Genomic DNA, 26,597 nt, shown 5'->3' with positions numbered 1-26,597 from the left:
TTTATCAAGTATCATATATTAATGTGTTATTATATGATGAAGTAATATAATTATTTATTTTATTTACTATTTAAAATCACTTAATTACGTTATGATAGAAAATCACTTAATTTCTAAAATCAATGATAGTCAGTTGATCCGATTTGACCTACTAACTCCATTATCACAACTAAATTTAAAAAAAAAAAGATTGGACTACTGATAATACATGAGAGAATATAAAAGATATTCAAAATTATGGTTGAATTCAATTCATACCAAGCTCAAATAAAATCAACTCAAGATTAGTTCGAATTTAAAAGAACTAGCTTAAAATCAATGAGTGAAGGTCAAATTCAACTCTAAAACAATCTAATTATTGATTTGATTTAAACTGACTTGAACTTGATTTGTTTTATGAAAATAAATCAAATTCTTGACTAAAACTCGGTTTATTTGATATAAACTCAAATTCAAGTTTGGGGTTTGACTGGTATCCAATTTTGTTTAAAACCAATATTTCCCCCAGTACTGTTGGAGATTGGATTTCGAGCCCAGCCCTTTATTAGTGCAAAGGAAGCCATGTTGGCCCGATGCAAATTGGCATCGGAGCCTACTGTCGTAGTTAGAATCAGTAAAACCCGGCCCAGTATGTTGAAAACTAAGGCAGCTCGGCCCAAATCAAACAATAGGTCGGCTTGCTTCTCCTCTCTCAAACCCAAACGTCAGCGACTCGCAGGCTCAGTCTTCTTCTAAGGCGCATAAATCAATTTCCCTCTTCGCTCGTCCCTCTCTTTTCAGGGCACGACTACGAATCTTCCTATCATTTTCACCTTTTCTCATTTTAACTGTTTCTGCTAAAAATGCCTTTATTCGTCTCCGATGAGGAGATGTCGCGCCTCTCCAACGACGCCGTTGCGTTGGCTGCCAAGGCTGACGCCTACATACGAGACCTCCAAAGCGAACTAGACACCGTCAAGGCTCGCGCCGACGCTGCTTCTATCACGGCCGAGCAGACTTGTTCCTTGCTTGAGCAGAAGTTTATTTCGTTGACGGAAGATTACTCGAAGCTCGAGTCGGAACACGCACAGCTTAAAATTTCTCTCGATGAGCGCGTGAAGGAACTTGCTCAATTTCATGCGGAGAAGCACCAGCTCCATTTACAATCGGTCATTGTTTTAATATAATTTTTTGATTTTTTACGTGAAAGTCTAGGGTTTTGGTTCGTTATTTTTTTCGTGTGTTTTTGAATTTCATTTTTTGTTTTCTTTTGTTGTTCTTAGATTGGGAAGGATGGTGACATAGAGAGGTTATCGACTGAAGTGTCGGAGCTACATAAGTCACGGAGGCAGTTGATGGAGATGGTGGAGCAGAAGGATTTGGTGATCAGTGAGAAGAATGCTACTGTTAAGACTTACTTAGACAAGATTGTGAGTTGAACTATGTCTCATTTTGCCATATACGTTGAACTTACTTTAGGTGTCTGTTAAAGGTTTGATGGTGTTTTATTTCTACTATGAAGATAAACTTGACCGACAATGCTGCGAAAAAAGAAGCACGTTTGGCTCAGATTGAGGCAGAGTTAGTTCGTTCTCAGGCTACCTGCACTCGACTTTCGCAGGTGATTTGTTTTTTTTCTTTGCTATACATTTGTCTACTCTTGTCTTTACTTGTGTGGTTGATGCTGATTGATTTAGAATCTCTCTGAGCCTTGACTTGCATCTTTCAATTGAATCTTATCGATTATTAATATTTGATTACTTGGTCCTTCTGGCGCCACCCTGTGTTTCAAACTTAAATTTTCTTCAACGCAGGAAAAAGAACTTATAGAAACGCATAATCTGTGGCTTAATGAGGAGTTGACGTCCAAGGTCAATAGTCTTGTTGAGCTGCGGAGAACGCATGCTGATTTTGAGGCAGATATGTCAGCTAAGCTTTCAGATGTACGTGTAATTAAGATTTTTCTTTATATTTCTGCTTTTTGCTTTTTATTTAGTTCAATGGGCTAATTTTTGTTTTGCATAAGAAATAAACCCTTTTTTGTTCAATTTATTCCTTAGCAACGCCTTTTACGTTAAAAAGACTCTGTATCTCAGGTCAATAGACAATCCAGTGAATGCTCTAGCTCCTTAAATTGGTACAAAGAAAGAGTGCGGGAACTAGAGATAAACTTAACGTCATTACAGGAGGTATCATATGTTCTGTTTGGCTAAATATGCTTCCATTCAATTTCTTTATCGGTTGCCTGAACATATTATTTTTGTCTCATGGAAGGAATTTTGCTCCTCAAAAAATGCTGCTGCACTAAATCAAGAGCGATTGTTAGCAGAAATTTCAACTGTGAGTTATTGAAAATTGTTAGCTATATATATTGCATTGTATTAGTTTTCATTGTAGGGAAAGTTACTCAAAAAAGGATTTAAATTTTTTTTTTCCATAGTTACTGTCAATGGGTTCAGTCAGACTTAGTTTTGCTTTTTGCTGTGTCTTAACAGTGGGCCCTGAGATGAGGTTGTCCAAACTAATGTTACACTAGATTGGATGTATGCTTAGGCATTCAAGTTTATTTTTTTTATTTCATTAAGATTGTCATAATAACTATGCCAATTTTGTAGGTAAACAAACTTGTTGAATTATATAAGGAAAGTTCGGAAGAATGGTCTCGAAAGGCAGGCGAGCTTGAGGGTGTGATAAAGGCTCTAGAAGTGAGATTTTATAAATTTGGTCAATTTCAATGAAAGAGCTTTTTTTTATTCATATTTCTTCCTCTTTTGTTGATTTTTGTTGCTGTGTCTAAGCAGACGCACTTGACTCAAGTTGAAAATGATTATAAAGAGAAACTTGAAAAGGAAGTTTCTGCAAGGAAGCATTCTGAAAAGGTACAGTTCATTCCTCTTTTTTTTTTCCCAGATTAAACAAAATTCTCGTGTTAAAATGTGTCGTTGTGGCTGCCACTTCTGCCACCTTGGTGTGTCTTCTTGACAAATATGTGAGCAAATTGATGTTTCTTATTGCTACGTTCTTTTAGATTTCGCTTTCTAGTATTGCTATGTAGTTATAAACACACAACATACAGATGAGATAATTTATAATTAAACCCTAAACCTTTGCTGGCCCAGACAGACTTCCTGTTCAGCAATATATATGTATGTATAATGCAATCCTTTCTATTTTAGTAACATTCAGATTTTAAATAAGAAATTTTCTTGCTTGTGTTATGTCTCGCTTTGATCTGGAATTTTGTTAAATGAATGACTTGAATTAATGAGTTTTACATTTGTGGTTATATTGTTTTTGGTGGTTATAGGAGGCTGCAGAGTTGAAAGAGAAACTTGAAAAGTGTGAAGCTGAAATTGAAAGTAGTAGAAAAGCAAATGAGTTGTCTCTTCTTCCGCTCAGCAGTTTCAGATCTGAAGCGTATGTTTATGATTGAATAAAAATTATATTAAATACTATGATGTCCATCTGATAGGTTATTTATGTATTGTTTGCTTGGAACCATATTTCCCCCACCTTTGTTTGAAGATTGTTTAAGGGTCAATATTATTAAGGGTATTTATGGTGCATGTATGTCTACCTTTTCAATATTGGACATGCTGAGTTGCATATGTCTGAAGCCTGGATCAGTTCTGTTTAAATATGTGAATGTTCTCCAAAAGGAGAGGATTGTAATGGTGGGAAAAAGAAACAGATGCCCCTGGTCGAAATCTGTTATCAAACAAATCTTTGGTGGATCAAGATGGTATTATGTTGGAGGTTGTATAGAGATTCTTCAATGGTGTTGTGCGTGGGTGGCACAATATGTGGGCATTACCTGCTTTTTTTGTTGAAATCATGTTGAATTACTTAAAACCTTTTAGTATGTTTCACTTTAATGATCAGGAAAGGAATCCTATGTGAAAGAAAGGGGTGTAGGGCTGTTGGGGAATGCATTTTCCTTAACACTATATTCTTAACCAGTTTGTATGCTTGGTTTAGAAGTGCTTGATTTGTTTTCATATGCAAGTTGTTACATAACTGATTCTGTATGTTGGAGGCACATTGCATCCCATGCCTTTTTTCTCGTTATGTTGGCAAGTCACATATTCCGTTATCTTTATAGCTTATTGGTGCTCAATTTGTTTTTCATATGCAACTTGTTACATTTCTGATTTTGTTTGTTGGAAAAGCATTGCATTCTGTCATGTTTCTTACGCTGGTGAGTCTTTGATTGCAGTCTATCTAGTTTACCTATAATAATATATTGCAGCCATTTTGACCAAATTAGTTTTTTTTGGAATCTATTATAACATAAGTTTATATTATTTGAATTATTTATTTATAAACTGCAGCTGGAAGGAGTCATCAGATGCCAATGAATTTTCTGAGGATAGTCACTCACTTGTGCCTAAGATTCCTGTTGGTGTCTCAGGAACAGCATTAGCTGCTTCACTTCTGCGTGATGGCTGGAGTGTGAGTTATAATAGTGTTGCTTGTTTAACGTTGTTCATATCTTTGCTGACTCATTTTGAATTTTGTGTTTACTATGTTTAGCTGGCGAAAATGTATGCAAAATATCAAGAGGCTGTTGATGCCTTGAGACATGAACAATTGGGAAGAAGGGAATCTGAAGCAGTACTGCAAAGGGTCCTATATGAATTAGAACAGAAAGCTGGGGTTATCTTGGATGAAAGAGGTAAGAATTTGATTGATATTAACTTGAATGCTCTTTTGTTGCAATGTTTGATGCTGCATTTGCTTGCACGTGCAAAATTAATTTTGGTTTCTGGTAGATTTTCAAGTAATTAGAGTTTATGGTAATGGTTTTTAATCTGGTCAAATTATAACTGGTTTCTAGTCCAATGATGAATGACGAGTGTTCACAAGAACTAAATGGTATGTTTGTTAACTGTTTAATTTGTAGTCTTCTTTCAGGTTTCCTTTTTAATCTGAAATCTGGTCCTAATATCATTGTTGTATGGCCTCAAGTCTTGGAGTTCTTTTTTCTTCGACGAGTTTTTTTTATTTTTTTTTCTGATTTTTTTTTTCCAGCGGAATATGAAAGGATGGCTGAGGCGTACACTGTGATCAATCAAAAGTTACAGAATTCTGTCTCTGAACAGTCTAGCTTGGAGAAAACCATTCAGGAACTAAAGGTTTTGAATACTTAGTCATAAACTTTTTCTTTTTTCTTCTTCGTGTATTGCTATGGATAAGTGCTCATATCCTTATCATCTAGGCTGATTTGAGGAGACGTGAACGTGACTACAATCTGGCACAGAAGGAGATTAATGACCTTCAGAAGCAAGTATGTAAAGAGCACCTTTAGGTTGATAGTTTAATAGTTATGCACAAATTTTATTTTTCTGCCTAAGTTGCTTCTAGATTATGGTTTTCTTTGGATAAGAAACTACGGAAAAGGTGGGTAATAATCAGTACATTAGCACTCTAGTACATCAAAAGGGACACAGACCATACTAAAAGCAACAAGTTTATAAAACAAAGCTTTCAATTAGAATGAATGGAGTGTGTGTCAAATGTATTTCAAAAGCAATAATCTCTTTGTAACTTTCATTCCCTTTGCACAGATTGTAGGGTACAAAGCTGAAATTTTCTCTTGTAATTTTCACTCCCTTTGACAAGATTCCTTGTAGATTGTTTATCATTCATGTTTGATAAATCTTTTTTTTCTTTTTTTGACCACTATTATTGTTTTTATGATTGCTTTTAATCTCTTGTTGAGTTGTTACTGTTAACAGTCATGTTATACCATGAGAATTTATTATTAGTATATGTGCTATCTAGTGTTTATTTTTCTTGAGGGTTTTCATCCTTAGACCTCTCTGTTTAGGTGACAGTTCTTCTCAAGGAATGCCGAGATATACAACTTCGCTGTGGATCCTCTAGGCATGATTATGCTGAAGAAAGTACAGCCGTTGCTGCTGTAGAAGTGACTTTGAATGGAGAGTCTGATGCTGAAAAAGTTATTTCAGATCGGCTTGTATGTTTCATTTGCTTTAACTGTTTGATCCACGATTTTTTTAATTCAAAAGTTAGTGACAAATACATGTGTTTTGGTTGAATTAATATTAACAGTTGACATTTAAGGACATAAATGGATTAGTTGAGCAAAATGTCCAGTTGAGGAGCCTTGTGCGAAGTCTGACAGATCAGTTCGATAGCAGGGAGATGGAATTCAAGGTAACACGGAAATGGGATACCTGCTGCATAGCTCTTATCACTAATTAAATTTTGTATTAATTGTTACATCTAATTTTGGCAAGTGTACTTGGGCAACTGTGAAATTGCAGGAAAAGTTTGAGTTGGAGCTTAAAAAGCACACTGATGAAGCTGCCTCTAAAGTTGCTGCAGTGTTGCAAAGAGCTGAGGAGCAAGGGCGTATGATTGAATCACTTCACACCTCTGTAAGTCTTTTGATGCTTTTAATTTTTTTTTATACTGACCAAGATTATTCATTATCTTCTATATACCGGCATGATGTTATCACATTTTAAACTTTTGTTGTTTATGCTACAACTCATTTATTTCTGCTTAGGTTGCTATGTATAAGAGGCTATATGATGAGGAACATAAATTGCATTCTTCCCATGCACAGTCTGTAGATGCAGCTCCTGGTATTTTTCTTTCTTTTGCTTGCATGATGAAGAACTTTTTTGCTTTCAGTTTTGCCCCTTTTTTTTTTTAATTTAGATTAATTAAGAGAAGTTATTAATACTGGCAATAGCATACACACATACATTTACATCTGTTCTGTCAAGCTTTTCTCTGTTATTAATATGGTTAATTTTGGTAATCACTGAATTTTTTTTTTTTTAATATTATTTCTTTCTTATTTTTTTCTTCTTTTCAGTTAGAAGCCATATGTTTGTGTTAATTGAAGAATAGATTGAGTGACAGAAGTAGAGTAGTAGATGACCTTGAGAGCTAAAACTGTAGGTAGGGTTGGCCATCCTATACAGAAAGTAAACATCATGTCTACATTCCCAGTTGAATTGGCCTATCCTCTAATAAAGAATTATGTTAGCAATCTAAAACTTCTTCCAGTTAAACTGTATGATGAAAAGAACAATCTTGGAACTCCCTTTGATTGAATTTTTAAAGTGACACATTTTCCACAAACTACAATGTTTTCTTAATTTTAATCAATATTACTGTAGGATGGTTGACAGTGCTATAAAATTGCTTATTTTAATTTTCTTTTTTATCCTATTTGCTTACTAGTTTACTTCTTCCTTGATTTTCTGCTCTTTGTATGGGTATAACTTGTGTCTTTTTGTTGCAGTAGATGGGAGGAGGGACCTCTTACTTCTTCTGGAAGGTTCCCAGGTATGATTCATTAGTGACTTCTTCTTTTAGAACTGGCATATTAGTTTTATGGTTTCAGGATACATTGTGACATATTCCTTAAATTGCTTGATGCAGGAGGCAACCAAAAAGGCCCAAGAGAAGGCAGCCGAACGAGTCAGATATGTTGAAGAAGATTTGGAAAAGTCTAGGTATAGTTAATCTCTTGTTTATGGTTTCTGCATTGATGAGTAAGTTCAGGTTTTATTGTTTGAAAGAGCATTCTATGCGGTGAGGTTGTTTCAATACTCTATTGAAGTTGACCTAGTGAAATCATTGCCACTCTAATCAGCACAATTACATAGTATTCAATACTGCTTCTCTCTCTCTCTCTCTCTCTCTCTTTTACTGTCATTATCTCTCCCTTTCTCTCTGTTTTAAAATGAATATCTTATCATTGGATGATTTTTACTGCACTAATAGGAGTGAAATCATATCACTGAGATCAGAGCGTGATAAGTTGGCTTTGGAAGCAAAATTTGCGAGGGAGAAGCTTGATAGTATTCTGAAAGAAGCTGAACATCAGGTGAACTTAATGTGCACAATATACTGAAGTTATCAACCTTGTATATATTTATTTGTATCACAAAGTGTCTATTTTTAATATTCTTCTTCCCTGTTTTGCATATGACACATGGCAGAAACTTGAAATCAATGGTGTTTTAGCTAGAAACGTGGAGTTTTCACAGCTGATAGTAGACTATCAGCGAAAGCTGCGTGAATCTTTAGAGTCTTTGAATGCTGCTGAGGAGCTTTCACGGAAGTTAAATATGGAGGTAGAGATTTTACTGGGAGTGTTGAATAATTTTGATCCTTCTACATGATATTCACTGTTATCTTGTTCCTTGACAGGTATCTATTTTAAAGCATGAAAAAGATGTGTTGTCAAATGCTGAAAAGAGGGCTTGTGAGGAAGTCCGTAGTTTGTCAGAGAGAGTGTACCGACTGCAGGTCACAAGTGCATCTGATGGAATTTTCTTTCTTGTATATGTTGCAATTGTCTAAAATTTTGTGCATGCAGGCTAGTTTGGACACTGTTCAGAGTGCCGAGGAAGCTCGTGAGGTAGTTTGGCTTGCGTATAAATTTATGTATGCAGTTTTTGCAACTGTAATGGAACTCCAAAATCGCTGAGTTGTGTCATGCTCATTTGAATCACAGGAAGCTAGATCTACTGAGAGGAGAAAACTAGAAGAGTATATAATAAAAGTTGAGGTATATTTCCATGGGTTAATAAATCTTTTCTATTATTCTAAGTTGCTTTATAACATGTGCGTTTTATGGTTCTAATATGATGTCTATTTCATGTGAGTAGTGGTATATTTCTTTTGTGATTTATGGTTCTAATATGATGTCTCTTTCATTTGGGTAGTGGTCTTTTGTGATTTGTGGTTGTTGCTTTTGCCTTGTTTTTCCAGTTAATTATACATTGTGAAATTGTTTTTACTTTTTTCAACCTTAAAGTTTATTCTCTCTTCATAATCATTAGAGTTTGATATAGCCATTAGTTGTTGTGTGTGCCCAATTTGGTGATATTGGAATTTGATGTATTTTCAAATTGTATCTCAGAACTTGATCGGCAACTACAACAGTGTTTTTTTATTGAGATTTGACTTCTGATATCAGTGCAAATCTTTTCCAGTGTTACAACTGTCATTCATCATCTTATTGAGTGGTGAAACTTTTGCATGGGAAAGTTGATTTTTGTATCCATTGCCACTCTTTTAAATTCAACTTCCTAAAAAAGCAATGCTTGTTTGGTCTCACTGGCATAATTTATTTTCTAATTTGGTATTGGTGGCTTATAATTTCAGAGGGAATGGGCTGAGGCTAAGAAGGAGCTGCAAGAAGAGCGAAACAATGTTCGAACTCTCACATCTGACCGTGAGCAGAACTTGAAAAATGCTGTAAAGCAAGTTGAAGAAATGGGGAAGGAATTGGCTAATGCTTTGCATGCTGTTACAGCTGCTGAGACTAGGGCTGCTGTAGCCGAGGTTTTAATCTATTGACAATCTATTCCATTGTTTTGACCTTTTTCTTCCCAAGAAAAGAATTTATGTTTCCCTTTTGCTTTATCTTTCGATGGAGTACTTGCTTAATGGCTTTCTTTGTTTATACTATTTCAGGCTAGACTTTCTGATCTTGAAAAAAGGATGAAATCATCAGATGCTAAGGTATTTATATCTGTTGAGTTTTTCTATTTTAACTTTATACGGGTAGTTTCTTTTCAATTAATACAGACACACATGCTTGCGTCCATTAGACCTCGGGTTCTATTTTCAGAGGGTCCTTTTACTAAATATTTGTCCTTCTGAACTTGCTCATTTCTATTTCCGACTGGTTTATGTTAAACTAATTGAATATAATTGTCACAATACATTCAATGGAGTGTGGTCCTGATTTGTATGTATAAACATTTGATTTGTTTGTGGTAAATGAGTTTGAGTTTTTAGATCTTTGTTTTTTCTCCTTTCAATAATGTGTGGGTCTGAAAGTGGTCCTGATTTTTATATTGCTTAAACACACTGCTTTTAATCCAATATCTTGCCATGTTTTAGGACCGAATGTAATTACGATATTAGATAACTGTTTGTTTCTACATTTGTACGGTAATAGGTAGACTTAATAGGAGTGTAAATCTGTATTGATTGCAGAATATAGTGATGTAAAATGTGTCTAAATAATACTTCCGAACAAAGATATATGCTTTTCTTACATTTTGGAATATTGTAGGTTAATAAAGCGTCAATCTTAATATTATTATTATCTATTCTTTCAAAAGAAATTATCATTATTTTTTGGTTTTTTAAATTTTACTCTAATGATTGATGTGGTTTGTGTCCTTTCATATTTTTTAATGCTTTTCTTGCATTCTTGGTTCTACCAACACAGGTTGGCGAGGTTGATGATGGTAGCAGATCTACTTTATCAACAACTGAGGTCAGTGCTCGTTTTTACATGATTTTTCCTCAGTGAATAATGCTGTGGACAATCTTTATAAACACTCTATCTTGTGGCCAGTACACTTTCTTAGTTGTTGGCAGTTTTTTTTGTTTGTTTTTTTTTTTCCAAAATTGTATTTCTGACTGTTATGGTTAAACATGCTATAGGAGGTTGTAGAATTGCATAGGGCTAAAGAAGAGCTGGAAAAATTGAAAGAAGAAGCACAGGCCAACAAGGATCACATGCTTCAGGTGAATGTCAAAATCACGAGATGCTTACTGTCCTCTGTGGAATATATGTGTTATGTGACCGTTCACATTGAAATTGCAGTATAAGAGCATAGCTCAAGTAAATGAAGATGCACTGAAGCAGATGGAATTCGCACATGAAAACTTCAAGGCTGAGGTACCTTTGGTATTTTTAGCTCTCAAAGAAGAGTTTCAACAATTTCAGTTGGTATACTAAGTTCTGTGTTCTTCTGCTTACACTCAATTAGGCGGAAAAGTTAAAGAAATCATTAGAGGCTGAAGTTCTTTCACTTAGAGAGAGGGTTTCTGAGCTTGAAAAAGAAAATATTATGAAGTCTGAGCAAGTGGCCTCTGCAGCTGCAGTAAAGGAAGACGCTCTTGCTTCTTCCCTAGCAGAAATCACTGGTTTGAAGGAAGAAATATCAGTTAAAATGTGAGTCTAGTAACTGCATATTAAATTATGTTGATTTTGATATTTTGTTTTGGTTTCTTATCTATTCCCTTTGCTTGTAGTTCTCAAATTACAGCAATGGAAGTTCAAATATCTGCTCTGAAAAAGAACTTAGAGGAAGAGCATGACCGATGGCGCTGTGCACAAGCTAATTATGAAAGACAGGTCACTTTTGGATATTTAATTTTGGGTGCTTTAATGTTTAGTATTCTATAGCAATTAATAAGAACAGAAAAATTTGAAGAATCATCAATGTAATATTTTGTAGCTGTGCATGAGTTAATGATTTGGATGATTTTATGTTTGCACAGGTAATTTTGCAGTCTGAGACTATTCAGGAGTTGACCAAAACATCACAAGCTTTGGCTTCATTGCAAGATGAAGCATCAGAGTTGCATAAATTGGCAGATGCTTGCAAAGCCGAAAATGTAATTTTTTTTTTCCGTATTATTACATTTTTTGCTTTTTTACCTTTCGTACATATTTTGGCATGATAAGTCAATTTGTTAATATTGTTGACCTTATTGTTTCTTTTTTAATTTTAGTTTTTAACAGGTGTTTGATTTTGGAATAGTTTAAACTGTGAGGTTGTTGCAAGTTTTTTAGGACCATAACCCTATTGTAGTCTCAAAAATGATAGGATGATGTTTACTCAGTGATACTATACCTGTTGTTTGATGGGATTTAGAAGCTTTTTTTACTGTTATAAGAATGACAAATTGACTAGCTGTTATCAAAAGATGAAATAAAAGAAATATAAATTATTGAGTAACAGTACTATTATTCTCATTGATGAAAAAATGGATTAACCTGATAATTGGTATTAATATATATGCTGTGTTGTTGATAATGACTGATTACTTTTTCAATTTTTGAATTGTTCATTTGCTTTATATAAGAATTTATTGATGTTTTGGAAATAATAAGCTTGGCAAATCCTCTTTGCTTTGTACTTTCGGGAGTTTTAAGTTGACTACCTTATGGACTGGAAGCACCCTATTTTGTTATGGTTTACCAACACATGTTGGTGCTTATTTCTGTTTGGCCGACCTTATTGTTAGTGGATTTCTTAAACATATATGAAGTTTCTTTCCCAAAAATGATTGACTTGGCATTATATCAGTCTGTGATGCTGCTTTAGTTGCAGCTGTGTGAGATTTCTACTTTTCAGTCAACTTCACTGTTATTTGATTTTCAAATATACTATATTAGTCTCTTGATTTCCTAATATAATCTCTGTACTTTGCAGAGTGAACTAAAGGGCAAGTGGGAGGGAGAGAAATCAGTGTTAGAGGAATCAAAGAACAAAGCTGAAAAGAAGTTAAATGAAGTTAATGAACAGGTTGCTCCCATTCTTTTAGTTACCTTCTTTTTCTCTCTGGTGTTAGAATTTCCAATTTTAACAGTCATTTTAAATTTTTTAAGCTTTCAATGGATATGCTTATTAAAACAAGTGATTAGCATGTCATGGAGATGTTTTTCACTGGACTTGATGTGGATAGAAGGTTGTTCAGTATCCAGTTCACTTAATAGTTAATATCACAATTGATTTGATATTATTTGTGATATATGTTAATAATTTTTTATATCAATATGTTGCAAATTATAGTAAATGGTTTAATATTTAATATTTATTATTTAAGTGAAGCCAACGACAATCCATTATGGTGTACCTGTAAGTTGCACTGCATCTATGTTTATTTATTTTCTTTTAATTACTGCTTGCATGTGTTGGTATCTCAATGAGTTAATTTTTCCTTGGTTTTATTTCTGATTGATTCCTTTCTAGGTTCTTGTTTAGTGCGTTGTTTAGTGACATGTTTAGTGCATTTTGAAAGAACTTGTTTTGATAGCTCGCTCCATGTTTTAATCTGATCCTAGGCTCAGTTTAATATGCATCCAAGTGTCATATATTTGTTTTTCCTTATTTTAATTTTATGTGTAATGCATAAATTTAAAGTCTAATTTAAATTTAACTAAATCAATAACATTTGTTTTTCTTAACTTCTCATTATGTTAAATTATCTGTCAATCTGGTCTCAATACTGTAGAACAAGATATTGCACAGTCGACTTGAGGCTTTGCACATCCAATTGGCAGAGAAGGATCGAAGTTCTGCCGGAATTTCTTCAGGAAGCACTGGTACTGATCCACTTGGTGATTCTGGTTTGCAAAATGTGGTTAGTTATCTTCGAAGATCAAAAGAAATTGTAAGCATCTTTTACTCTGTAATTCTTTCTTTACACTGTCACTACATGAAGTTCTAATCAATACTGAATTTCAACAGGCAGAAACAGAGATATCTTTGTTAAAACAAGAAAAGCTGCGGTTGCAAACACAAGTAGGTTTTTCCTTATGTTAATCTTTTTTTTACATTAATATGTTGTTTTTATTTTATAATTGCTAAATTCAAAAAGTTTAAACAGCACCCAGTTGTTGTGGATAGTTTGTTCACTCTCTTGTAAATCTCATTGTAGTGATGGTAGCTTTATGTGTCTCTCATTAAATAATACAAGTTGATTCTTAGAATATTTTTAGGGGCTATATATTTTAGATCTTCACTATGTCTTTTGTTAGTTACTTTTTCTCTCAAAACTGAATTATGTTGGTAGTATTGTTGTAGCTTGGCATTCTTGTTGTACTGAATTCAAACTGAACTTGAGTTTTAGAATAATCCTTATGATTTAATGCTTGTACTGTAGATTTTATGAAGGTTTTAGATCCCATATAATTGTTAGAATGTGATGAGAAGAATATTTATATTGTGGAGCAGAAGCGACTTTACCCATTATAATATGTAGAAATTGATGTTAAAATTATAATTTGGTGATGTTGGAATACCCATTATTGTCATTAGAGATGTTCATACACTGTCTTTGCATTTCTATCTATGTTCTACATTCTGGTGGTATTTGCACTTAATATTCTATTATGTACTTCATACATCTGACCTTAAATATTGTGTAGATAGATTTATTAAAATCTAAAAAAAAATCAGGTCTCATTTGGACGTTTGCTTAAGTATTTTATTTATGACATGCGTGATTTGATTTGTTGTTATCCTCTTTCATTCCCTTTTAGCTGGAGAGTGCGCTAAAGGCTGCTGATAATGCCCAAGCTTCACTTACTGCTGAGAGGGCAAATTCAAGAGCTTTATTGTTAACAGAAGAAGAGATCAAATCATTACAGCTTCAGGTTATGTTTTATTTCTTCTTGAAATAGGTGACATCCAATAAAAAAGACAACTTTCTCTTTCACAAACTATTTTGGCTGTTTTTCTTTTTCTCTTCTTTTTTACCCCATCAATATTCTTTTCAAAAATTTCATTTTTGGTTCAAATTTCAAGGTGTTGATTTTTTTGGGCATATCTCAAGGTAAATTAATGAAATTTGCAGGTTAGAGAAATGAATTTGCTTCGCGAAAGCAACATGCAACTCAGGGAGGAAAACAAACACAATTTTGAGGAGTGCCACGTATGTCTGGGGAAGGACCCCAAGGATTATGTGTTATTTTTGAATTAATCAACTACCTTTGGTTTTAAAAATAGCATAATGGTATCTAACTTGTAAAAGGTGTCTTTTTTGTGTGTGTGTGATCATAGAAATTGCGAGATATAACTCAAAAGGCTAGGGCCGATTGTGACAATCTAGACAATCAATTGAAGGAGAGACAAATTGAAATTGAAGCTTGTAAGAAAGAGCTTGAAGCTTCTAAGAAAGAAATCGAAATGCTGAGGATGGAGAAGGAAAACCTGGAAAAGAGGGTTTGTGAGGTATTGCATCTGTCATCTTCTTGTCTATAGGGCATTCTTTCCACCACATCATTCTAATATCTTGCACTAATTGACAATACTTCAGAGGTGTAGAAATTTTGATGTGGACGATTACAATCGCCTGAAGATTGATATTCGACAGATTGAGGTAGGTTAACTCCTTTTAGTATTTCAAAAACAAAATGCCTTGAAAAAACAGTTTGTTTCTCATTTCTGTGTATAATGAAATCAATGTTTTTATTGTTTGCATGAATATGGTATAACGTTGGTGAGACTAGTTTGTTTAATATGTGCTTTGGTTTCTAAATTGTAATCTCTAATTTATAGTAGTCTGTGAAGAACCTCATATATGCTTAGGGTATCTAGCCTTACTTCACTAACCTAAAAAATTGCTGATACAACTATGCATGAACCATACACCACCATTAGTGATACACAATAATCTTTTATACTAAAGACGTTTAAAAAAACAGTTTTTTAAGAACAAATCCAAGATGTGTGAGAAAAAAAATTAGTTTTATACTAAAGATGTGTGAGTGCGTGCATGCATGTGTGATAAGGAAGTTGGATCTTGGACTTTTTTTCTTTTTGTATTTTTTCATGGAGCAGGTGTTTTGTAGATAAATGGTTTGATGGAAGTATTAGAATGACAACTTTTTAAAGCAATGTTTACATGCATTTTATTATTTCTACAATTTTTATTCCTGGTACATGTTTTTACTAATTCAGATTTTTGTTATCTTGTGGTCTGTGTTTTCACATCTACTTCCAATTTTTGCCCAGGAAAAACTTAAAGGTAAGGATACTGAGATAGAGGAAATGAAGACCCTTGGTTCTAGAAGGCAGGAAACTATTATGCAATTGGAGCAACAACTTGCAAGCAGCAGGGTGGAACTAAATGAGAAGGAGAAGAGGCTACATGATATTCTGCAGGCAGAGGTACACTGTCTTGGACTTACTACAGACAAGATTCAGTTTATGTTTTCTTTGTCCTATGTACATATGTTATTGTGTTCTATGTGCAGGCTGTGAGAAAGCTGGAGTTGGAAAAGCAAAAGAGGATTATTGCTCAGCTAAAGGTGGTTTACCTATTCTTGTGAAGTTGATTATTATCTGATAATTGTGATTATATAAGAAGTTTTTTTTTTCTTTTTTTTGCTTTAAAATTTTTATTGATATTAAATTGGCTGCTTCCAGAGGAAGTATGACATTTTGTCAAAGGAAAAGGAGGAAATGACCAAAGAAAATCAGGCACTGTCCAAGCAGTTAGACGAATTGAAGCAAAGTATTTATCTTGTTCTTGGATTTAATTTAGTAGCACTTGATAGCTTGCCATTATTGAATTGTATGATCTTTAAATCTCACTTACTTTGGATTTAATCTGGTTACTTGTTTGATTAATTTCCTTGAAAAGGTAAAAAGTCAATGGTTGATGCTATTGGCGACCAGGTTATGAAGGAAAAGGAGGAGAAAGATACTAGAATACAGGTTGATAAATTAATAATATTTCTGTTTTTACCTTGTTTTCCCATTCTCTTGCTTACATTAGAATATCTATATTATTGACCAGATTCTTGAGAAAACTGTGGAGAGACAAAGAGAGGAGTTGAAAAAGGAGAAAGATGATTATCAGAAGGAGAAAGAAAGGCGTCAGAAGGGGGAAAAAGCAATTTGGGATTCTGCTAAGAATGCTGATCAGGTTATCCATTGATTTCATCTTTCAGGAGATATATCTGGTGCAAGTCTTACAAATTATCTGAAGAAAAAATTTGATGGTTATTTCTTGATTATTCCATATTTACATGGTTAGATGAGAGTCACTTTTGCACTAGCATATGGAGTAGATGTACTGCTGCATCCATTGCATTCTCTTTTAGTTCAAAAATATAAACCTATTTTCTTTTGTTGGTTTGAAATCCATTGCTGTGTTACATATACCCCCAAATTGAAACCAGTCCTCACCAGTCAGAGAATTTTGAACTCGCCAACAAAAGCATAGAATAGTTGGTTTTAATATCGGGAAGAATTTTCTATATAGAAACTAATTTATTAATTCTCATATTGTAGATACTTATGTCTCCTTTTACCAATCTTGTAGTTGAAAACAAAGATTTCAAGTGAACTTGAGCAGCATAAGCAAGCTGTGAAGCGCCTTGCAGATGAATTACAGAAGATAAAAAATGCCGAAGCCAATCTTCCAGAGGTAACAATGGATTACAACTATTCTGTCTTTTGATGCTGTTGTACCGCCTTGTCCTTTCTTGTACACATACTTGTGGGCAGCTTTTTTCCCTTTGTGTCAATCTTTTTTATTCAATATATCTGTCAGTTTCTTATTAAAAAACTCTGCAACCAAATTTATCAATATATCTGTCAGTTTTTTTTTTCCCATGAAAGTTGGAATTAAGTTTCTTATGCGTTAAGTGGGTTGTGCAAGTCAGTTCTTTTTTTGTTTTTTTTTCATTTTTTATCTTTTTCTACATTGTGTATTTCAGCCACTGTAAACATTGCATTACCTGAACTTGTTTTCATACTGCTCTTGCATCTTAACTTTCCCTGCTCTATTGTGTGAATTTTTCTCAGGGTACGTTGGTGGTTCAGCATCTCTCTGGTACGATTTTGGATGATCATGCTTCCTCCTATTTATTGGCTGTTGAAAATTTTGAAAGGGTGGCACGCACAGTTTTTAGTGAGCTTGGATCTGGTGTCCTTCCTCTGGACACTTCTTTAGTCTCAGATGCACCCACAGCAGCTACGGCAGGTAGAATATTGTTCATTTGTCTTTCCAAATTGATCGTCACCTCTAAAGCTAATGAACAAAATCTTCTTTTAGACACCTCATGTGGGGAGTAATTTTTTTGCTTGTACGTCCAGCAGTAGCTACCCAAGCACTGATTCCCAGTTCTTCAGCGGGAACTGCACCAGGTCATATACCAGCAAAAGCAATGGATGGAAAAGAGAGGCTAGTTCTTGCCAAAATCAATGTTGAAACTCGTAAGCAAGGGCGCAAGTTGGTCCGCCCCCGACTTGGTAAACCTGAAGAAGCACAGGGTGATGTAGAGATGTCAGAGGTGGAAGGATCTAATGTTATCGGGAAGGTTGCATCATCTCAGGATGTGGAAACTCAAGTCAGTCTCACTCAACAGAGTCAACCATTGGTTCGTAAACGCATGGCTTCATCCACTCCCGAGTTACGTGAGGAGTCATCCTTGCAAGGGGAACCCAGCACTGATATTATTGCACCTGTGCTGAAAAGGTCCAAGGGAACAGATTCTGCACTTGAGGATGCTGTTGGACAATCTGCAATTCCAGTGGAAAATGTTGATGCTCAACCAGTAATTGAAGAATCTATTGATGCTGTAGGTGATATACCTCAAGAAGAAGGTGTTGATGCTGAGAAGGAAGAGGTTGACGCTACAGGAGAGAAGACTGAGGAGCTAAAAGAATCACAACAGGTAGAGGGAACAAGTGAAGCTGAAATTCAGGATGATAAGAATAATGCTTCAGAAGAGAATTTAGAGAAGGCAATTGGTGCAGAGATGGCAGCTGATGAAGTTCCAAAGGATCAGACAGAGCAAGAGAACCAACAGTTGACAATAGAATCCGAGAGTGAGAGAGAAGAGGGAGAGCTATTACCAGATGTAGCAGATCCTGAGGGAGTAGCTGATATTTCAAATGTTGTAGGGAGCCCTGAAACTGAGGAAGTTCAGCCTGAGGTTATTGGAACTCCTGTGGTGTCACCCACAAGGGTTGAGGATGAAGGTACGATTGTTGCAGCAGCGGAAACTGGTGATGTCACTTCACCGGAGGTAGCAAATGACGAGAAAAATGAAGAAGGTGATGTGAGTGAAGAGAATGTTGAAGGTTCTGACAAGTCCAATGATGGTAATGACCATGTTGCAATAGAGACGGATCAGGTGCCTGAAGCCGCATCAGTTATCAGTGAAACGGCTTCAACAAGTTGGGGCGCAGAACCTGAGGCCTCTTCAAAGCAACTTAGTACCAGTACAACAACAACGGCGGAAGTAAAACAGGCTTCACCTGTAAATAATGCTCCTAATATAGTAAACCTACGAGAGCGAGCAAGGGAGAGGGCTATTCAAAGACAAGCTGGAGTTGTGCCACCGTCAGTAAGTAGAGGCCGTGGGAGAACAGTTGCACGAGGTAGAGGTGTTCGAGGCGGGCGTGGTGGACGTGGACAAACTCCTGGTCAGCAATGAGATGCTTTATTTTAAGACAATGAAGTGAAATGCAAGTAATATCATAGCTTGTTTTATATCTCCTAAAAGGAAAGAGAAGGTATGAATATTGGGAAAAAGTCCATATTTGACGATTTTGACTTGGTCCCTTCCTTGATACCTAGATAGAAATTCAGAATATTTTGTATGAATTATTTAGGCTTGCTTGATTCTGTTTTTGATGAGGTGATGGTGGCATGCTTGCGTAATAGGGGGAAGCAAGTTCTAATTTATAAATTATGCATTCTAGATTAACCTGTTATTTTTTTATAATTAGATTGAACCATTTTAAGAACAATGTTATGCGGATGTACAGATGATGAATGATATAATTGAATCATTGAATTTCATGATAATATATATATATATATATATATCATGTGTATTCAATTGTGAACTTAAAATTGTGTTCATGATGTTTTATTTATGTATTGTGAATTTACTAAGTCTAAAACAATCAAATAAATGGGAAAATAGCAATTAATCATATTCTTTAATTCAATGCATAGAGATAAAATCAACAATTAATCATATCCATTACTAAATATATGACGAAATTTCCATTAAAATGATCTAGGCTGTCCTCGCATGCTTTTCTCTCTTTTTATTTGGGTTCCACATTGGACTTAACTACCATCGATTCACATAATTTTTTCTTCCTTTCTCTTTTCACAAACTTAAATCATATGTCCCTATTAGGCAAAAGAGAGGACAAGACTAAACCAACCACAACCACAACCACAACCACAACCACAGCCCCAGCCCCAGCTCACAATTAGGCATATCACATCAGAAAATACCCAACCTACCTTCAAAAGAAATAGAAAACACCATAAATGCATACACTTTACTATAAGATGATAAAACAAGGAAATAGATTTTTTTTTTTTTTTGAAAAAAAACCCTTAACACTTTGTAACACTAACACCACATTTAGACACCATTTCAATCACCTTACATCCTAACTTCTTATATGCTACACATAAAGACTGTCGCCTCTCCCAAACCACCATCATCATCTTCATTTTCTTTTTTGGGTTATTTAAGCGACTTACTTAACATATGAAAAAAAAAATTACAATTTCAACCCTCTTAAGTTTGAAATATAATAACAAACCTTCCCCCTTGTTTTTTTTTCAAGTGAATAATCCTCACTATTGTCCTTCAATTCTCTCTACTTTTTTTTTTTTGTTAAATAAAAAGTAGGGGAGTTTTGTTGATATTTCTCAACCTTTTTTTTTTTTTTTTTTACTTTTTCTTTCTTAAAGGAACCACTCTCTCACCTACTGAGATCTTCATCGTTCGTTTCACCTTCTATCCAATCAAATTCATATGTTCTTTAGAAACTATTCCTCCTTCAAATTTCTAATTTGTATCCAGGCAGTAATGTCATAGCAGCAGCAGCAGCGATAGAGCTAAAATTTGCAGCTTCTGGCTTTTGCAAATCATCCACCAGGCCTACAATGGGGGTTTATTCCTTGCAAGAATCTTCAACATTTTCTCTAGTAGATAAATTTGTTGACTTGAAAGTGGTGGTTAGCTCATCTCCTTCCTTCTGCAACAATAACAATATCATATAAGGATATAAAAGAAAATTAATTGGCATTAAAAGGCTTCAACACTGAATAAAGTCATTCCCAATTTGCAAATTTTTAATTTCACAACCCTGCAAAAGAACCTTTCCTCATTCTAAATCATACAGTAATGGAAAAGAATAGATTTTAGAATCTTAAGATTAACAATCCGCCCACTATGCTCATGGACATAAGATTCCCAAGTCTCCACCTCCAATTATGCAAAAATGGTCCCACTTTCAAATGCATTCCAAAGAACAAATAAAAAGTTTGTCCGATGGAAAGAAAAAGAACAAATTTCTTATCTTTCTTAGAGAAGAAAGTTGAATTTTAGGACAAGAGACAAACCTGTATATGATCAAAATGGGGCACAGAAGGTCTTATTTTCTTTTCTTGCATCACCTTTTGACAGCTTTCATAAAAATCAAAATCGTCCAATATGGATGTCTTTGATGCATAGTTTTTAAAAATGTTCAACATTTCAATACCCTGACAAAATTTAACCTGGAAATGGAAGAAAAGCAATTAGTGCAGATAATAGGGAGATTGAAAGTCACAGAAGAAACCTAAGAATAGAAGTACTTAAAAGATAGTACACCGCACCTCCTGTGTGTCTCTGCTATTGGTTACGGGCTTATTATCATTATTTTCAAGTATTATATGTCTTAATTGCGGATTTGGAACATCTTTTATAATGTGCCACTGGACCGGGAAAAACCCATTCCACTTATCCTGTTGCCAAAAATCCATATTCTTATTGAAATCCACTCGGCCAACCATCTCAGCAACTCCACAGAACTGACCGCTTGCATTTACCTGAACCACAAACAAGAGCAGAAGAAGAAGCATTAATAACTCCCCTTTGGAGAAAGATCAACATAAAAACAACAATTTGAATGTACAAAGCCACCAAGTCTGACAGAAAAGCCTCTGTCGTTCTGCTTGGTTAGTATTAAACCACCTAAGACCCAACTACCCAATTCCTAAAGAAAATCACCTATTAAATCCAAACATACCGAAAAGAAAAGGAATACAGGACACTTGCCACCTTTCTCAACAATCCTACTTTGTGCATCTTCATATGCAGTATCTAGTCTCTTATTTCCATTAGGAGTACTAGCCCATACATTGTATTTGATGCTCTTGTGAATATCATCTTCACTATAAGATTTTATTACAAAGAAATACGCCTGATCATATTTGGTAGGAAAGTCAGGAAGGTTATATTGATCCCTCCTCACAAGAGAATTTATGCTGTTATTATTTCTATTTCCATCAGTAGACAAAGTTCCAGAAGCATTGCCTCCCGATACCAAAGCACCTTTAGCATTTGTTGTCCTAGGACCGTGATTCTGCTCACTAAGTAAACCAAAATCATCAACACCATTGACCTTGCTTCTTGTTTTCATCTTTTCAGTTCCACCCCAAACCTGTGCATTTGTTTTTCCATTAACAAGGCTGTTTGAATAGAAAACTCCACCATTCCCTTGATTATACAAGGGATATTTTACAAATGGGAAATATCCTTTTCTGGGTGCATCTGACTGGACAGTTGACCCATGTTGTAATGCCTGCAAACAGTAGCAGAAGTTATCAAAAGATAATGTGCCCAGAAGCTATAACACTAAGTAAAAAGGCCTATAATACCTTGCTTGAAGATTTCAATTCGTCGTGCACACCATAACCTGATGAGACATCCAATGACGGTAGAGAGCTCTTCATTTCTGAAGGTTTGCTAAAGTCTGACTGCGATAATTTTTTTGTATAAGGAGCACAGGTATGACTAGCTGAAGTTATACTAGGTTTAGAACCTGGAATTTCAGGATGCCCACTGTAACTATTTCCATATACTGCATCCCCAACCAATAGGGATGGATCCCAGACGAAGGGTGAGGGAATAAACTTGCCATAAGGAAGCACATTTGGATAATATCCTGGGGAAGTAATGGATGGCTGAAACACACAGCCAGAAGGATATGGCCCATCAAAACCAAATGCAGTTACAGGTAAATAAGGGTTAAATGAACTGTAGCCATCCTGAAATGCTGGCATAACACATACAAGAGATCCATCTGCTTGTAAAACCTAGATTAATCATACATGAACAGATGATCAATTCATTGTTAATCATAAAATGGGCATTGCAAAACACTAAAAGCAAGCCAGATCAACCAAGGAAACTCTCAACAAAGAAATACTCACAGGGTATTGAAATTCCAATCCATCTGCAGGCATGTAGTATCCTTTATCATGAAATTCTCTAGAAGCATCAAAACCTGAAAACACACTACGGTAAGATGTGAAAACATTAACAAAAACCAATAAGAAAGCACACATAAATAACAAAGCAATAGCTTTTGATTCATAACAACAAACCTGGATAGTAATATCCATAATAGTTGGTGGACTGATAAGTCGAGTCCTGATCTGTTTCACCTCCCATATCCGTCTCTTTCAGGTTGGCAGCAGAATTATCTCCCGCTGAAGAAATACAAGATGTTGTATCTGATGGGCTTCCCTCTTTTGAAGGAACCTAAATTTCAAACATTCCAATAAATTATAAATCAATCCTGCATATTAATCACAATAAACATGATTATTAAGAGATTAAGAGGATAATTATCAACCTGAAGATTCCTCATCATTTCTTCCATAGCTGAAAACAAATAAATAAATACAACATGGTTATTTGAGCTCATAGGATCAGAAAAAAGCAAACAAGAAACCCCATTTCAAAAAAAAATTACGTGGAAAATGAGATGGAGCAGCAGCCATTGAAGAATCAATATCACACCACAATTCTCCGCAGTAAAATCCTCCTCCTTCTGCTACAGCTTTGGTTTCTGTCTCCAGCTTCGATTCCTACTTCTATTAAAACCCAATTAATGAAATGACAAAAATAAATAAATAAATAAAAATAGAATATCGATCGATGAAATTGAACAAGGATAATGACAACCCAGAGGCTTCGATTTCTATGGAAGCTGTTAAAAAAACGGCACCGTTTTTTCCTAGATTTTTGTTCTATGGTCGGCTGTGAACCAACTGACAGTAATCAATCTGCCTCCAGCTTCAGTTACTACTTCTGTTACAACCAAATTGCTGAAATGACCAAAAAAAAAAAAAAAAGAATACCAATCAATCCATGAAATTCAACAAGAAGAATTCAGAAGAAGTTAGTATTGGATAATAACCAACCAGAGGCTCCGATTTCTATGGACGCTATTAAAAAATAACACCGTTCTTTCCAAGATTCTGGTTTTATTGCAGGCCGTGAACCAACTTACAGTTATCGCCAAGCTGCTACTGCCTGCAGCTTCAAATACTACTTCAACTGACAAAAACAAAAAATAAAAAAAGAATTATCAATCAATCCACGAAATTGAACAAAGGAGAATTCAGAGTAAGTTAGAATTGAATAATAACCAACCAGAGGCTCCGAATTTTATGGTCGCAGTTAAAAAACGACACCGTTTTATTCCTAGATTCTCATTAACTTACAGTGATGAACGAGAGAGAAAGAGGAAAGATTATAGAAATCGGATGAAACCAAATTGAAATCAAAGTGCGTCTTCATCAACAGGAGAAACTAACTGAATCATTGAATAATACAAAAGGGACGGACGGTCACCATACTTCCACGTCATGTTCTTGTCAGATTATTGGGCGGCTTTTTCTTTTTTTTTTTGCAGTGGAATTTCTTTTTATTATGATAAGGGCTAAGGCAATTTTCTCCTGAATATTTAAAGACACCCAATAGTTACGAAAAGTAACAAGAACATCCAAAAAAAAAAAATTAATTACTTTCACTCTATAAAGAATGTAATATTCTAGGTTAGATTTAAGTTTGCTTTCTCTCACTGATTAATGTAAGTTGGTTCATGGGCTACCAAAGGAGGAGTATCTAGCTAGGGGAAAATAGTGTTGTTTTCAAACAACAACCATAGACATTGGTTATTGTCCAATACTAGCTTCTTTTGAATTCTTCTTGTTGAATTTTATGGACTGATTGGCAATTTATCCATCTTTTTTTTGCTATTTCAACAAATAATCCAGTTGTCGTAATAGAAGTAGTAATTAATATTTTTATTTTGAATTTGAAGTTTTGTGAGTCTGAACTGAATTCAACCTAATTTTTAATAAAAATAATTGAAAAAAAATTAATTTTGGTAGGGCCATAATGTGGTTTTTAATAAGATGATGGAGTAGTAGGTGATAATAAATTGTGGTCATTTATTATAATAAGAAGATAAAATAAGGTATTGAAAGTGACCAAGCCACTTGATAATTTGGAGTTTTCACACAAGGCAAAAGCCATGGTAGAGACCCAGAAGGAGAAGGAAGATGGATGGCATTATCAACAGTTGCTTTGCTTTTGCTTGCTTTGTGGCAAAGTATTCCCATCCATTTATTTAATTTATTTATGTTTTTTATAATATAATAAAGAACATCAAGATTCCGATCTGCCACGTTTGATCTTTAACATGATGTGTACGTGTCACCTTCTATATACACTCAATCATATTCCACTAATAATATTTTTGTCACCTATTATTATTATTATTATTATATTTAACCATGGCGAATTCTAGAAGAGATAGATTTGTGTAATTCTGCTCATATAGATCTTTTAAAGAAGAAAATAAATCAATCAATGGATAAAAAGAAGAAGACAAAATAATTGATAAATTGGGTTTCAAGTCAAATTGAATTAATTGATTCAAAGTTTGAGTAATTAATTAGGGGATAACATTTATCCCAGCCAGTCAGATTGTTCTAGACTTAGAATTATAATAGTGGTTGAAGAAGCTGCTGTTCCCGATTGCCGACATCTTAAAAAGTGGAGAAATATTAGGCAACCCAAAAGTCATTAATGGAGGTAGATTCTGTGGCCCAAACTCTGATGCGTTTTGGGCCTCATTCGTTGTCATTTATATGGCCGAAGCTAAAATTAATCACAATCAACAATGACAGTTGAAGCAAAGACAGACAGAAAGACTAATTAAGCTAGTCACGGTTGATAGTGCCTTTTTGTGAATATATATATTATATTAACGCACTCCTAGGCTTTACCACCATGGATGGAGCATTACATTTAAAGGTGATTCGGTTGAAACAAGTTTGAATCTACAATAATTTGAGTTTGAGTTTGATCTTATTTGAGTTGATGGTGGGATTGTTAAAGAAACTATTGAAAAATGCTAAAAAAGAAGAATAAAAATTATTGAAGATAAAATTAAAAATATTCACCTAAAAATAAATTAAAAAAGATAAAAGATTCAAAAAAATGAATCTGCTCATTAGATTCAGACTATTTTAAGTTTGATTTACTTGAGTTAAGAAAAAGTAAGTAAGCCAAAATCCTAAGTTGAAAATGGTTCCAATTGTGATTGATGGGACCAAATACAATTCAAAGCCAAATACATATTACCCTAGTGGTTGGTTGGTATCCACTACTTTAGGAAAATGTTGAGACAATAATGTAAGAATTGGTTGGTAATCACTTTGTAGAGACATTATTACCCTTAACATCCTAATTTAATAGTTTGTTTTATTATTAAAATATTCTGACTTTAAACATAAAATCGGTTATAATTTTGTTTTTATACTTTACAATCCAAATAATATATATTTAATCAGTAGTATTATTTTGATATTCCTAGACAATGTTGAATGTAGGGGTTGGGTGACTTTGTTATATGATTAGTTGAAGGCAAAAGAGCCAAGAGTTAACTTGTGTATGTTAGGTTGGGTGCCGAGGAAGTCGCCTTGATTTATGCAATTCACACATGGAACTATTTGCATTGCATTTTCTCAATCTCCATGCATGTGCCTTCCACATCTATAACTGCCTATTTCAATTCTTTAATTAAAATACCGCAATCGGCCAATTTGGTCAGCCAAATCTTCTTAAACAGAGCTGTTAGATTGAGTAGTTGGGGTGTTTTTATTGATAGCAACTTCATCAGAAGACATTTTATACTGATATGTTATGCGTGCACGTCAGGAATGCTGTCATTCACGTCGAGAGTCCGAGCACGAGCAGCAAG

The 26,597-nt window shown here is 34.6% G+C and overlaps 2 protein-coding genes across 9 annotated transcripts; one reads left to right on the top strand and one right to left on the bottom strand.

Moving 5' to 3' along the window:
* The first annotated feature begins 716 nt into the window (after positions 1-716).
* Positions 717-19,329, top strand: LOC123197878 (nuclear-pore anchor). Of its 3 annotated transcripts, none has more exons than XM_044612373.1 (47): positions 717-1,148; positions 1,263-1,409; positions 1,502-1,600; positions 1,794-1,922; positions 2,076-2,168; positions 2,254-2,319; positions 2,595-2,684; positions 2,781-2,858; positions 3,287-3,396; positions 4,311-4,431; positions 4,513-4,654; positions 5,011-5,114; positions 5,198-5,266; positions 5,810-5,959; positions 6,055-6,159; positions 6,270-6,383; positions 6,515-6,593; positions 7,265-7,305; positions 7,402-7,475; positions 7,747-7,849; positions 7,965-8,099; positions 8,176-8,274; positions 8,345-8,386; positions 8,483-8,536; positions 9,136-9,315; positions 9,448-9,495; positions 10,214-10,261; positions 10,432-10,515; positions 10,595-10,669; positions 10,761-10,945; positions 11,026-11,128; positions 11,275-11,391; positions 12,213-12,305; positions 13,015-13,173; positions 13,251-13,304; positions 14,045-14,158; positions 14,359-14,436; positions 14,565-14,735; positions 14,821-14,883; positions 15,519-15,674; positions 15,761-15,814; positions 15,933-16,020; positions 16,150-16,223; positions 16,306-16,434; positions 16,834-16,938; positions 17,319-17,496; positions 17,604-19,329. In XM_044612373.1, the coding sequence occupies exons 1-47, from the start codon at positions 843-845 to the stop codon at positions 18,953-18,955; spliced, it is 6,258 nt and encodes a 2,085-aa protein (XP_044468308.1). In that variant the 5' UTR covers positions 717-842; the 3' UTR covers positions 18,956-19,329. The 3 variants fall into 3 exon arrangements, with proteins under 3 accessions (XP_044468308.1, XP_044468309.1, XP_044468307.1); XM_044612374.1 differs by having other exon boundaries at positions 7,262-7,305; positions 17,613-19,329; XM_044612372.1 differs by having other exon boundaries at positions 7,262-7,305.
* Positions 19,330-19,831: 502 nt separating this feature from the next.
* LOC123197879 (YTH domain-containing protein ECT2) lies at positions 19,832-24,202 on the bottom strand. 6 transcript variants are annotated; one of them, XM_044612379.1, is made up of 12 exons: positions 23,978-24,202; positions 23,746-23,881; positions 23,507-23,649; positions 23,295-23,415; positions 23,175-23,203; positions 22,924-23,080; positions 22,750-22,823; positions 22,195-22,632; positions 21,564-22,118; positions 21,151-21,363; positions 20,896-21,051; positions 19,832-20,525 (listed from the first exon to the last, which is right to left on the bottom strand). In XM_044612379.1, exons 4-12 carry the CDS (start codon positions 23,320-23,322, stop codon positions 20,445-20,447), a joined length of 1,731 nt encoding a protein of 576 aa, XP_044468314.1. In that variant the 5' UTR covers positions 23,323-23,415; positions 23,507-23,649; positions 23,746-23,881; positions 23,978-24,202; the 3' UTR covers positions 19,832-20,444. The 6 variants fall into 6 exon arrangements, with proteins under 6 accessions (XP_044468314.1, XP_044468310.1, XP_044468311.1 ...); XM_044612375.1 differs by having other exon boundaries at positions 19,832-20,528; positions 23,978-24,198; XM_044612376.1 differs by having other exon boundaries at positions 19,832-20,528; positions 23,295-23,409; positions 23,978-24,198.
* Between the last annotated feature and the right edge of the window lie 2,395 nt (positions 24,203-26,597).

The sequence above is a fragment of the Mangifera indica genome, chromosome 15, assembly GCF_011075055.1.
Source record: "Mangifera indica cultivar Alphonso chromosome 15, CATAS_Mindica_2.1, whole genome shotgun sequence".
NCBI classification, from domain to species: domain Eukaryota; kingdom Viridiplantae; phylum Streptophyta; class Magnoliopsida; order Sapindales; family Anacardiaceae; genus Mangifera; species Mangifera indica.
Note: the sequence above shows the minus strand (reverse complement) of the source record. Positions and strands in the feature narration are given on the sequence as shown.

Bases quoted from the DNA above. Each gene is read 5' to 3' on its own strand.
- LOC123197878 (XM_044612372.1), top strand. From the start codon at position 843: ATGCCTTTATTCGTCTCCGATGAGGAGATGTCGCGCCTCTCCAACGAC. The intron at 6,160-6,269 runs GTAACACGGAAA...GTGAAATTGCAG, and splicing joins GCAGGGAGATGGAATTCAAG to GAAAAGTTTGAGTTGGAGCT. The intron at 8,387-8,482 runs GTAGTTTGGCTT...TTTGAATCACAG, and splicing joins GTGCCGAGGAAGCTCGTGAG to GAAGCTAGATCTACTGAGAG.
- LOC123197879 (XM_044612375.1), bottom strand. From the start codon at position 23,322: ATGGCTGCTGCTCCATCTCATTTTCCAC. The intron at 23,204-23,294 runs GTAATTTTTTTT...ATTTGTTTTCAG, and splicing joins TGCTCCATCTCATTTTCCAC to CTATGGAAGAAATGATGAGG. The intron at 20,529-20,895 runs GTTTGTCTCTTG...TTATTGTTGCAG, and splicing joins CCCATTTTGATCATATACAG to AAGGAAGGAGATGAGCTAAC.